Raw genomic sequence first — 12,388 nt, 5'->3', positions numbered from 1 at the left:
ATCTTCATTTGGAGAGACTTTCCACGTCAGATGTGACTCATTTGGCAAAGCATATCCCTCATTCCACCTCAGATGTCCCTTGTGTCCCTCATTACTCCTCAGATGTCTTTTGTCCCTCATTTGGAGAGACTCTACCTGTTTTTTCCTTGCATGTCCCTCATTTGGTGAGACATGTCTCTTAATTCCTCCTCAGATGACTCCTGTGTCCCACATTACGCATCAAATGTCCTTCATTTGGAGAGACTGTCACTTCAGTTGTTCCTTATTTGGATATAAGGCTGGTTTCACACTGAGGCGGTGACGGTATAGCCACGCTATTTGTAGCGCGGCTATACCGTCGTATTTACCGCGATATTCGGGCGCTAGCGGCGAGGTTTTAACCCCTGCTAGCGTCCGAAAAAGGGTTAATACCGCGGTATTACCACGCTTTCCCATTGATTTCAATGGGAAGGCGCGGTATAGGAGCGGTGAACACACCGCTCCTATACCGCGGTAAAGATGCGGCTAGCAGGACTTTTAGTGCGCTCCTGCTAGCGCACCGCTTCAATGTGAAAGCCTTCGGGCTTTCACATTGAACACTACAGGGCATGATTTTTCATGCGGTATAGCAGCGCTATTTTTAGCGCTGTACCGCATGAAAAACGCCCCAGTGTGCAAGGGGCCTAAGTAGATATTCGCCAGCATACCAAGGATCATCAATTTTATCCAAACATTTTTTAATTCAAGATCACATAAAAAAATGGTGTAGTGCAATGTTTCGGAGCCACAGAGGAACCCATTTGTCGGACATGTGATTATTTAGAGACCCCTCACATGTCCCTCATTTGGAGAGACTGTCCCTCGTTCCTCCTCAAATACACCTTGTGTCCCACATTACTTTTCAGATGTCCTTCATTTGGAGAGACAGTCCCTTGTTCCTCCTTACATGTCCCTCATTTGGAGAGACTGTCCCTCTTTCAGATGTCCCTTGTCCCTCATTCCGTCTTGGTTGTCCTGCGTTTGTAGAGACTGTCCCTCAATCCTCTTCAGATGTCCCTCAGAGAGACTGTCCCTCATTCTTCTTTAGATATCTCTCGTGTTCCCCATTCTTTTTCCAGATGTGCCTCATTTGGAGAGACTGTACCTCATTCTCCTTTAGATATCTCTCGTGTTCCTCATTCTTTTTCCAGATGTCCCTCATTTGGAGAGACTGTCCCTTTTTTTATTTTTTTCACAGATGTGCCTCATTTGGAGGGTCCCTTCATTGGTTTACCTCAGATGTCCCTCATTTGGAGAGACTGTCCTTCGTTCCTTCTCAGATGTCCCTCGTTCTTCTTTAGATGTGTCTCGTGTTCCCCATTCTTCCTCACCTGTCCCTCATTTGAAGAGACTGTCCCTTGTTTTTTTCTATGACGTACTTCATTTGGAGAGACTTTCTTGTTCTACCTCTGATGTCCCCATTTGGATAAACTGTCCCTCATTCCTCCGTAGATGTCCTTTGTTTGGAGAGTCTGTCTCTCTTGTTTCTTTTTAGATGTCCCTCATTTGGAGAGACGCGTCTCTCATCCCTCCTCAGACGTCCATAATTTTTAGAGGAGTCTTCCTTCGTTCCTTCTTACTAGTTTGAAAAAAGACACCTAGTCCACCTAGTTCAACCAAAAAAAATAAATAATACAATCCCATATACACAATCCTTCACCCACAGTTGATCCAGAGGAAGGCGAAAAGCATGCTCTAATTTATTTGCTACAGCAGGGGAAAAAATTCCTTCCTGATCCCCTGAGAGACAATCAGATTTTTCCTCAATCAACTTTACCTATAAATGTTAGTACCCAGTTATATTATGTACATTTAGGTAAGAATCCAGGCCTTTAACTACAACCCGCCCGGCCTATAGCAGAATGTGACCCGTGACTGCGACATTATTGCGGACACTTTTGACGCCATTTTGCGACCATTGTCATTGATACAGTGATCAGTGCTAGAAAAATGTACTGATTACTGTAAAAATGACATGGGTAGTAAATGGATTAACCAGTAGGGGGTGCTGAAGGGGTTAAGTGTGTCCTAGGGAGTGCTTCTAACTGTAGGGGGTGGGCTATGTGTGACACGACACCAATCACCGCTCCCGATTACAGGGAGCTGTGATCGGTGTCCTGTCACTAGGAAGAATGGGGAAATGCTTGTTTACATCAGCATTTCCCCGTTCTTCCTCTCCGTGAGACAACCGTAAGTATCCCCGCGGACAGCGAGTCTGCGGAAGCTTGCGTGTGCGCCCACAATGCCGCATCTAGGTGGACGCACAGGTACGTCCATCTGCCCAGCCGTGCCATTGTGCCAACGTATATGGTTGTGCGCTGGTCCTTAACCGGTTAGAGAACAGTGTAAACATAAAAAGTTAAATAAATAATAATAATAATAAAAAAATTGACGTGCCCCGTCCTGAGCTCACGTGTAGAAGCAAACGCATACATGGGTAGTGCCAGCATATGAAAACGATGTTCAAACCACACATGTGAGGTGCATGGTTTGAGATTACCGGGTCCAGCAGAGCGTCGTTCCTATTTGGGGCCTCAATAAATTGGACCATAAAATTGTCTTGTAAGGTTGATATATTTTTGCCCTTTAACTGTCCCAGCAGTGCCATTACTCCAGTCAATTTCCGGGTTGTTAAAATCCCCCATTATTATCACTGTCCCAGCCATTGCAGCCCTTTCCATGTGTGCAAGGAGCTGACTCTCCACCTCCTCATTAACACTGGGAGGTCTATAACAAACTCCAATGACATCCTTTGTAGTACGTACCCCTATGTACAGTTCCACCCATAATGCTTCAGACTCTTCACACTCCTTTTTAAATAGGTTCTCGTTCACGCTCGCTTTAAAGTCATTTCTCACATAGAGACAGACACCACGCCCCTCTTCCGTTTTACCCTGTTTTTCCGAAAGAAAGCATAGCCAGGAATATAAATAGCCCAGTCATGAGAAGAATGAAACCAAGATTCAGCAATACCAATTAGAGCATAGTTCTCATGCACCAGAGCTTCCAACTCCCCTATTTTGCTTGGCAGACTTCTGGCTTTGGTGAACAAACACTTTAATTGTCAGATTTTGCACACGTATGTTGCATAGTTTTTATTTTGGTACAAATTTCCAATGGTTGATTGTAACATGGGAATCTTCATATCATCTGCCATAGCCCTCCCCATCATTCCCTATTTCACCTACCATTGTCTGACCTATTATAATCTAATTCACCCTCCCCCACAATCCTACTTTAAATACTCCTAAAGCCTTTCAATAAACCTCTCACCCAGCACAGCACACCCCCTTCCATTTTAGATGCAAACCATCTTTAGCATATAGGTTGCACTCCAATGAAGAGTCAGCCCAGTGCTCTAAAAACCCAAATCCCTCCTTATACCAGCTCTTTAGCCATGCAACCGGCTCTCTAATCACCCCCTGCCTTTCCTCTGTTGCGCATGACACAGGCAATATTTCAGCGTTTCACCTTGGAGGTCCTTCACTTCAACTTGCAGCCTAGTTCTTTAAATTGGTCTCACATCTCCCTCATTTATCCTCAGATGCCCCTAAAATGGAGAGACTATCCCTTAACCTTCATTGGATGTCTCGTGTTCCCCACTCTTCCTCAAATGTCCCTCATTTGGAAAGACTCCCTTGCTCCACCTCAGATATCCCCTATTTGGAAAGACTATCACTCATTCCTCCTCAGATGTCCCTTGTTTGGAGGGACTCCCTTGTTCCACCTCAGATGTCCCTCTTATAGCAATGGTTTAGAGATCTGTTTGAATACATGTACTAATTAACTGAAGAATTATTTATATTGCATTAAACTTTATATCTGTACGTCTGGTTATTGCACTGGTTATTTGGAAATTTGAATTCTAAAGTAGTGGTGAGAAATGCCCAGTGGGTTTCAGGCTGGATTTATATTACTTTCCATTGCATTTAGGATAGGTTTATACTTGTGTCAGCTTTCTCAGGAATTTTTTTGAAGTATTTTTACATAATTTTTCTATTTTGAGTCAAAATGCACAGTTCATTCTGCACTCCTGTGACCTATTTTCAACTGACAGTATTCTGAAGCCTGCTGTCAGCTCATGTCACAGAGTTGGTCCAGGCTGGGGAAAGATCACGACCACGTGGTCAGGATCGACCCCGAAGCCTGGACCAACAGCTGGCTCAGCCTCTTAGCAAGCCCCTGAGAGCCTAAAGCCCCATACACACTATCAGTTTTCCTGCTGGTTTTCTCTTCAGGTTTACCAAAACCATGTAGTACAAGGACCTGCCTGATTGCATTCTAATTGAAACGCTTAAAGCGGGAGTTCACCCATTTCTAAAAAATATTTTTTTCTTCCCCTAGATTCCTGCTCGTTCGGTCTAGGGGAATCGGCTATTTGTATTAAAATAGGTGCAGTACTTACCCGTTTTCGAGCTGCATCTTCTTCCGTCGCTTCCGGGTATGGTCTTCGGGAGCGGGCGTTCCTTCTTGATTGACAGTCTTCCGAGAGGCTTCCGACGGTCGCATCCATCGCGTCACTCGTAGCCGAAAGAAGCCGAACGTCGGTGCGGCTCTATACTGCGCCTGCGCACCGACGTTCGGCTTCTTTCGGAAAATCGTGACGCGATGGATGCGACCGTCGGAAGCCTCTCGGAAACCTGTCAATCAAGAAGGAACGCCCATTCCCGAAGCCCATACCCGGAAGCGACGGAGAGGATGCGTCTCGTAAACGGGTAAGTACTGCACCTATTTTTAAATAAATAGCCGATTCCCCTAGTAATAACGAGCAGGAATCTAAGGGGGAAAAGTGCCCTCTAAGGGTGAACCCCCGCTTTAAGGTTTGACCTCATATTAGATGGTTTTGGTAATCCTGAAGAGAAAACCATCAGGAAAACTGATAGTGTGTATGGGGCTTGAGACAGCCGCTCCCGCCCCCTCCACATCCCATCGTTTCAGAGAGTGTAGGGGACAGAGCAGAGAGCAGGAGACTGACAGTCCATCACTTTCTGCTAATGGAGCACTGAGAACCGAGCGATCAGCAGTCTTTGATCTCTCAGTTCTCAGTCTTCGAGCCGACGGGGGACAGATAGGTCTGATTTCTAAAAAAAAAAAAAAAAAAAAAAAAAAAAAACATTTGAATATTTCTCTTTCAAATATTATGGGTATTAGTTGTGACTGTTGCGTTATGCTGAGGCATTCACACTGGAAATTGCTTACAATATTGTGTGAATGGGACTTTAATATTTTGTGCTGGAGGTGTCTTTCTCCTTTCAGAAAGTTTACAGCCATGTATCACTGTCCCATCCTCATACTCTATTAGGCCCCTTTCACATGGGGCGGGCTCCGCTAGCTTGATCCACGCTAAGTCGACGGATGACAGGTCCCTCTCTGCTTAATGAGCAGAGAAGGACCTGTCAGAACAGCGCTGATTTCTATGGGGAGATCAGACAAAAACAGACAGCATGTCTATTTTGATCAGATCACATTTGGTCCGCCAGGCGGGATGGTGAACGTATCGCCATACGTCTGTCTTGAGCGGAACGGATGGCAGACAGGTGTCAGCGGACATATCTCCGCTGACATCCGCCTGCCCAGAGGAGTTAATGGGTGGCCCGCTTGGCTCCACCTTAAAAACAGACAGGCGGATCCAAGTGGGCTTATCGTGAAGAATGGGCCTTACTTTAAATTACACTCATTATTTGAAATGAGAAGGTGAGCCATTAAATTAGGTTGCTAACCAGTAAATATTTGCATGCATGGTATTAGGGTTTCAGCAAACTATAGATCACAAAAATTTGTAAATAATAAAATTGGACATATCTAATGCATTTTTAAATAATAATTTGATATGTTAATTCTTATACAATACAAGGTCATATCCCATGGCATGTATTTTCATTGCTACCAACCATCTCTCATTTGGAGAGTCCCTAGTATATCCTCAGATGTCCCTCAACGTAGAGATCTGTATGAATAAACCTACAAAAAAATTGTAATATTATAATATGTTTTAAGCTCACCATGCATGTTACAATCAGATTGTACAATCTCCTTTAGGCTGGGTTCACATATGAGCATACAGCGGGAGTCCGTGCATCCTCGTTCACCGTTTCAGGTCTGATTTCAGCCCGAATTTTGGGCTAAATTCGGACCTGAAAAGGACCAAAAGATGCACAGGGCTCCTGTGCAAATCACACCAGAGCCACTGCAGAGATATGTGACCTGACTCCATAGAGAGCCGGTCACAATCTCCTGCTGTGCGAATTGAATGTGGGGAAACACTCATCCGAATCGCACTAGTGTGAACCCAGTCTTAGATCTGCCAACAAATATGTAGTGCAAGGTCCTGCCTGATTGGATGCAAGTTGATAGGATAGGTTAGGTAGGCCCTAATAGTACATAGTTTTGATAGATCTGTTTGTGCAGAAATCGTGCGGTCAGATTGTAATGTGTATGGCAAACTTTAAAGTGGAAGCCCATGCTAAAACGAAGCTCTAATACTAACCTATCTAGCCATGTAAAGAAAAAAATTGTATACATACCTTTCCTGAACCCGATCCCCAGTGGTGGAAGCTCTGCAGAGGACACGGCCGACAATGGCTGTGAAATGAATGCGAAGTGATGTCACCTGTAGACTTACTATGGGGCTTCCATTGTCGGACGAGTCCTCCTGAACCCGCCTACACAGAGAAGCCACGGCTGACTGCTCAGAGTGGGATCGGGTCGGATCAGCTTCAGAAAAAGGAATGTATACTGATTTTTTTTTTTTTCTACAGGGCAAGATAGGTACGTGTTAGATCCTGGGAGTCTATAGATGCAGAGATTTTAGTTTTAGCATGGACTTCCACGTTAATCAGCCTGTTCCATGTTATTTATCTTATACCAGATCATAGAGAATCCATCCCCATAGCTTATTTGGAATCTAATCCCTCATTCCCTAATTCTTCAAATATACAATTTTTTTATGTCTAGTATAGAGATCTGTTATGCCACGTACACACGACCGTTTTTCATGTCATGGAACAAACAACGTTTTTCACGACGTGATTCCTCTCAAGCTTGCCTTGCATACACACGATTGTGATAAAAAAATGCTCGAGCAAAGCGCGGTGACGTACAACGGCACTATAAAGGGGAAGTTCTATTCAAACGGCACTACCCTTTGGGCTGATTATGCAAATTTTCCTTTTCATAACTTGCTTCTGAGCATGCGCAGATTTTTTTTCCCGTCGTTAAAGCCTACACACGACCATTTTTCACAACGAGAAAAACGATGACGTGTAAAACTTTAAGAAGAAAAGGAGCAGGTTCTAAATTTTTAATGGACATTTTTCTCGTTGAGAAAAATGCTCTGGAGCCTACACACAATTGTTTTTAATGTCCAATTAAAAAAATTGCATTTTTCTCGTGTGTACGCGGCATTAGAATAAAGGTACCATTTAACTGCATTTTGCTCAAAAATTTTCATCCATCCTAGAGATTGTTGCATTAGTTAGTTTTATATACTAATATAAAAAGGTTTAAGTGATTACTTTTACTCTTTAATTTAGGAAGACAACGTTTGGGGATGTTGGTTGTACACAGAGGTAAAAGCTGATGGTTGAAAGAGGTCTTGCTGACCAGTTTCAGGAAAGAGGTCTTGCTGACCGGTTTCGGGAAAGAGTTCTTGCTGACCGGTTTCAGGAAAGAGTTCTTGCTGACCGGTTTCAGGAAAGAGGTCTTGCTGACCGGTTTCAGGAAAGAGGTCTTGTTGACCGGTTTCAGGAAAGAGGTCTTGTTGACCGGTTTCAGGAAAGAGGTCTCGTTGACCGGTTTCAGGAAAGAGGTCTCGTTGACCGGTTTCAGGAAAGAGGTCTCGTTGACCGGTTTCAGGAAAGAGGTCTCGTTGACCGGTTTCAGGAAAGAGGTCTCGTTGACCGGTTTCAGGAAAGAGGTCTCGTTGACCGGTTTCAGGAAAGAGGTCTCGTTGACCGGTTTCAGGAAAGAGGTCTCGTTGACCGGTTTCAGGAAAGAGGTCTCGTTGACCGGTTTCAGGAAAGAGGTCTCGTTGACCGGTTTCAGGAAAGAGGTCTCGTTGACCGGTTTCAGGAAAGAGGTCTCGTTGACCGGTTTCAGGAAAGAGGTCTCGTTGACCGGTTTCAGGAAAGAGGTCTCGTTGACCGGTTTCAGGAAAGAGGTCTCGTTGACCGGTTTCAGGAAAGAGGTCTCGTTGACCGGTTTCAGGAAAGAGGTCTCGTTGACCGGTTTCAGGAAAGAGGTCTCGTTGACCGGTTTCAGGAAAGAGGTCTCGTTGACCGGTTTCAGGAAAGAGGTCTCGTTGACCGGTTTCAGGAAAGAGGTCTCGTTGACCGGTTTCAGGAAAGAGGTCTTTCTGAACCATTTTCACGAAAGCGGTTTTGCTGACCAGTTTTCACATGCTGTGCAAGGGAATTTGGGGTGATAATGATTGGCCCCAGATTGCAAGACTCATCGATATTCCTATTCTGAAAGTAGTTGGTGGTCTGCTGCTCAGATAGACTTGATATTTTTATGCATTCTGGCCAAAAATGAACCATCTTGACCCAACATACATGTTTACAGGCTTAGATTTTCACGCAGGTTTATGAGAATAACATCTGGACTCCGTGGCCACATTAACTTGGAACACTTTAAATGGTGTTATTTATGAGATATAAAAAAACTGAATGAAGAACAACCCTAAAGCGATGTTCAGTAAAGCAGCTAATTAATTTAAATTGTCACACATTACTCATAAAACATGACTTTCATCTTCAGCAGCATGATAAATAAGGAGTGATATCTGATTGAAATGTTTGTAGTACATAATTAGAGAATGTTCAACTTAACAATAGGTAGTACCTTTTTAATTAGCGTACATGTTTTTTCTGCAAATTATATATTGCTGTAAAGCCTTTACATGTCAAATCAGTATGCTTGGTAACAAATTATTTATATATATATATATATATATATATATATATACATACATACATACATACATACATACATACATACATACATACATACATACATACATACATACATACATACATATATACATATATATGAAGTAATTGTTTTACATTTACTGGTATTTTTCACAATGGATTCAAAGAATCAACAAACGTAACCACTTGCTTACCAGGCCAATTCTGACACTTCGCTGTAAAAATCTGTGGGGTTTTTTTTTGCTTGAAAATTACTTAGAACCCACAAACATATATCTTTTTAGCAGAGGACCTAGAGAACAAAATAAGTCATTGCAACTGTATTTGTGCAGTCATTTTTCAAATGCAATTTTTTGGGGAAAAAATAATTAAAAAAGAACAGAACACAATATAACCCAATTGTTTGGTAAAATGTGAAAGATGATGTTACGCCGAATAATTAGATATGTCACGGTTTAAAATTGCCCTCGCTAATGTAATGGTACTTAAAAATCTCCATAGGCGACAATTGAAAATTTTCAACAGGTTACTAGTTTAGAGTTACAGAAGAGATCTAGTGCTAAAAAAAATTATCTCGCAGTGACATTTGCGGCAATACCTCACATGTGTTTTGAACACTGTTTACATATGTGGGAATAACTTACGTATGCGTTCACCACTGCACTGGGGGGACGGGCAGTTTAATCATTTTTTTTATTTTTTTACTATTTATTTTATTACATTCATTATTTTTACATTGTCCCTTTTTAAAAATCTAATTTTGATCACTTTTATGCCTATGTACACATTCCTTGTGATAGAAATAAGCAGTGACAGGTCTTCTTTATGGAGAGATGTGGGGTCAATAAGCATTATGCATAAAGCATTAGATTACAAAAAAAAAACATTGATCTAATGCTTTAAAAAAAAATGTCCTTGTTTAAATTGAGCCAGATACGGAAGTGACATCATGACGTCACTCCGCTCTTCCTAGACCATAGAGATGAACAAAGGCCATATCTGTGATCAGCAGCCACAACCGCCAGATCAGTTTTCGGCCTTACCGAAAGGTAAGGCCTGAAAACCACCAGGAAGTGGCGGGAGGACCGATGCTCGGATCTTGTAGCAGGTAGAAAATCGCCAGCTGAAAAAAACTATATTGAGGTTTTGGAATATTGCCGCAGCCATAACCCCGGTATTCCACCTTCTCCCAAGGACGTCTTTTGACTATGGTCCGGTAAGGATATGGTTAAAGTGTCCCCTTTTGCAAGTATAGCTATGCAAAACATTTAAAAATAAGTGTCTAAACTATTTAAAATCCAGTAAAGCCTTGTCGCACCCTGCTCTCCATAAGCTCAGTTGCGCTCTATTCTCATCACTGTGCCTAAAATCAGAGCCACTAGAGGTTGATCAACTTTAAGATTTATTGTTGCTGAATTGGGACGAAAACAAACATATCATTCTTACCTGCCCTGTGAAGTGGTTTTGCACAGAGCAACCCCAATCCTCCTCTTTTCGAGTCCCTCGTCGGTGTTCCTAGCCCCTCCCTCCTGTTGAGTGCTCCCACAGCAAGCAGCTTGCTATGGGGCACCCGAGTCACAGCTCTGTGTGTCCATCCAGACAGTCCTAACTCGGCCCTGCCCCACCCCCTTTCTCTTCTAATTGGCGGATGGACTTTGACAGCGCTGCTATCTCAGTCAATGAGAAGGGAAGTCCCGGGAGCCGAGGCACTGCTGTAACATCGCTGGATCTAGATGGAGCTCAGGTAAGTGTGAGGGGGGTTGGTGCACACAGGCTTTTTATCTTGATGCTTAAAATTAGGGTTGTCCAGATACCGATACTAGTATCGGTATCGGGACCGATACCGAGTATTTGCGGGAGTACTCGTACTCGCGCAAATGCTCCCGATACCTAAATAGAATACTTTTTTTGTATTTATCAACATGTTCTATGAAAATTCTTTGAGTTTTTTACTACTGCGTGACAAGCAAATAAAACATTTTTATTCATTTTTACTCATTTTTATTCTTTTATAATGTCTTGAGTTAGAGTTCTTCATAATTCTAAAGAAAATATCCTTAGTCTGTATTGTGGTTTGAAAACTGTCACATGACATTTAAAAAAAGTATCGGTATTCGGTATCGGCGACTACATGAAAAAAAGTATCGGTACTTGTACTCGGTCCTAAAAAAGTGGTATCGGGACAACCCTACTTAAAATGCATCCACTTTAAACTTGCAAACAATGTATTTTCTTATCTCTTTGGTATTCTCTCCTTTCTCCCTTATGGGCAGCCTGTGGACATCAGTAATGTAAAGCTTCTGTCAGCCTTCCTCTCTAACTGAGCCAAGACATACAATTAAGAGTGGAAATGTACATACAGTATTTGGATTTAAGAAAGTGATATATATCGTTTTTGAGACCAAGGAGAGGGTGAGAGTTTCCAATAAGGCAGTGATTGCACTGGGCTTAAAAAAAAATAGCATTTTAACGCATACACTAATTTTAATAGCATCATTATTAATGTGAAGTGTATGTTATTTTGTTAAAGAACAATAATGGTTATGGGTAAAGTTCCACTTTAAGAGTTGCTCGTATAATTAGAACTACATCTTCATATTATATTATGGTCATATGTGTCTCTTGTGCACATGCACTGTTTGCATTTAGGCCTTTATATTTTGGAGCTCGTCATATCGGTTTCATAATTATGTACCTTTTTGTATTTCCAGTTTACCCTTATCTTGACAACATGGCTCGAGATAACCATGGAAGTCCACAAGAGGATGCTGCCTTGGTCAGCTTGTCTCCAAGTACCTCCAGCTCACCTCGACCTCCCCGTCCTGTCTCTGATCTGCCAGGTAAATAAATTCCTATTCATAATGGTTCATTGAGGTTGAGTAAGCCATATTCGTAACATTTTAATATACTTCTGAATTACAAGTTACCTCAGCACCCATAACTCATTTGTTGGGATTGTCACTTGTGGAACCAAATCCTTCTGTCTACTTTTGTTTTTCTTTGGTTCACTCTTTGTGCTCCAAAATATAGACCTGAATAAAAAATGTACTATTTATTGTGACACTGTTGTCATGAAAATACATTTTAAAAGCACTTCCCTGTGAAAGAAGAGATATTATACTTACCTCTCTGGTGGTCTGTATCTTCTATCTTGGCTTTGTTTAACCACGACTGCCTTTATCAGCATTCAACACTACCAGGATTTTCAGATGCCTTTTTTACCCATTGTACTTTGTGGTACCTTGTATGTCAATGCAGGACATAGTAGTGATGTGGGGTCATCGAATGAAATGACAGCATACTGTGTGTGTCTTTGGTGTGTGGGGCACAGGCATACGACACCCCTGGAAGTGGCGAATGCTGAAGATTGTGACAGAAGCTGTAGTGGGTTAACAGGGAGAACATAGGAGACAGGGCTGTTGAATGTTAGTATAAGAATA

The 12,388-nt window shown here is 42.3% G+C and overlaps 1 protein-coding gene across 2 annotated transcripts in view; it reads left to right on the top strand.

Annotated features, from left to right (window-relative positions):
• The window catches only part of PCIF1 (phosphorylated CTD interacting factor 1), a 79,186-nt gene that overhangs the window by 7,925 nt on the left and 58,873 nt on the right, over window positions 1-12,388 (top strand). For both annotated transcript variants that reach the window (XM_040330222.1, XM_040330223.1), the window contains exon 2: window positions 11,660-11,788. In XM_040330222.1, the coding sequence (XP_040186156.1) occupies window positions 11,660-11,788 (129 nt within the window). The remainder of the gene's footprint in view (window positions 1-11,659; window positions 11,789-12,388) is intronic.

Source organism: Rana temporaria, chromosome 12, assembly GCF_905171775.1.
Source record: "Rana temporaria chromosome 12, aRanTem1.1, whole genome shotgun sequence".
Taxonomy (NCBI): domain Eukaryota; kingdom Metazoa; phylum Chordata; class Amphibia; order Anura; family Ranidae; genus Rana; species Rana temporaria.
Note: the sequence above shows the minus strand (reverse complement) of the source record. Positions and strands in the feature narration are given on the sequence as shown.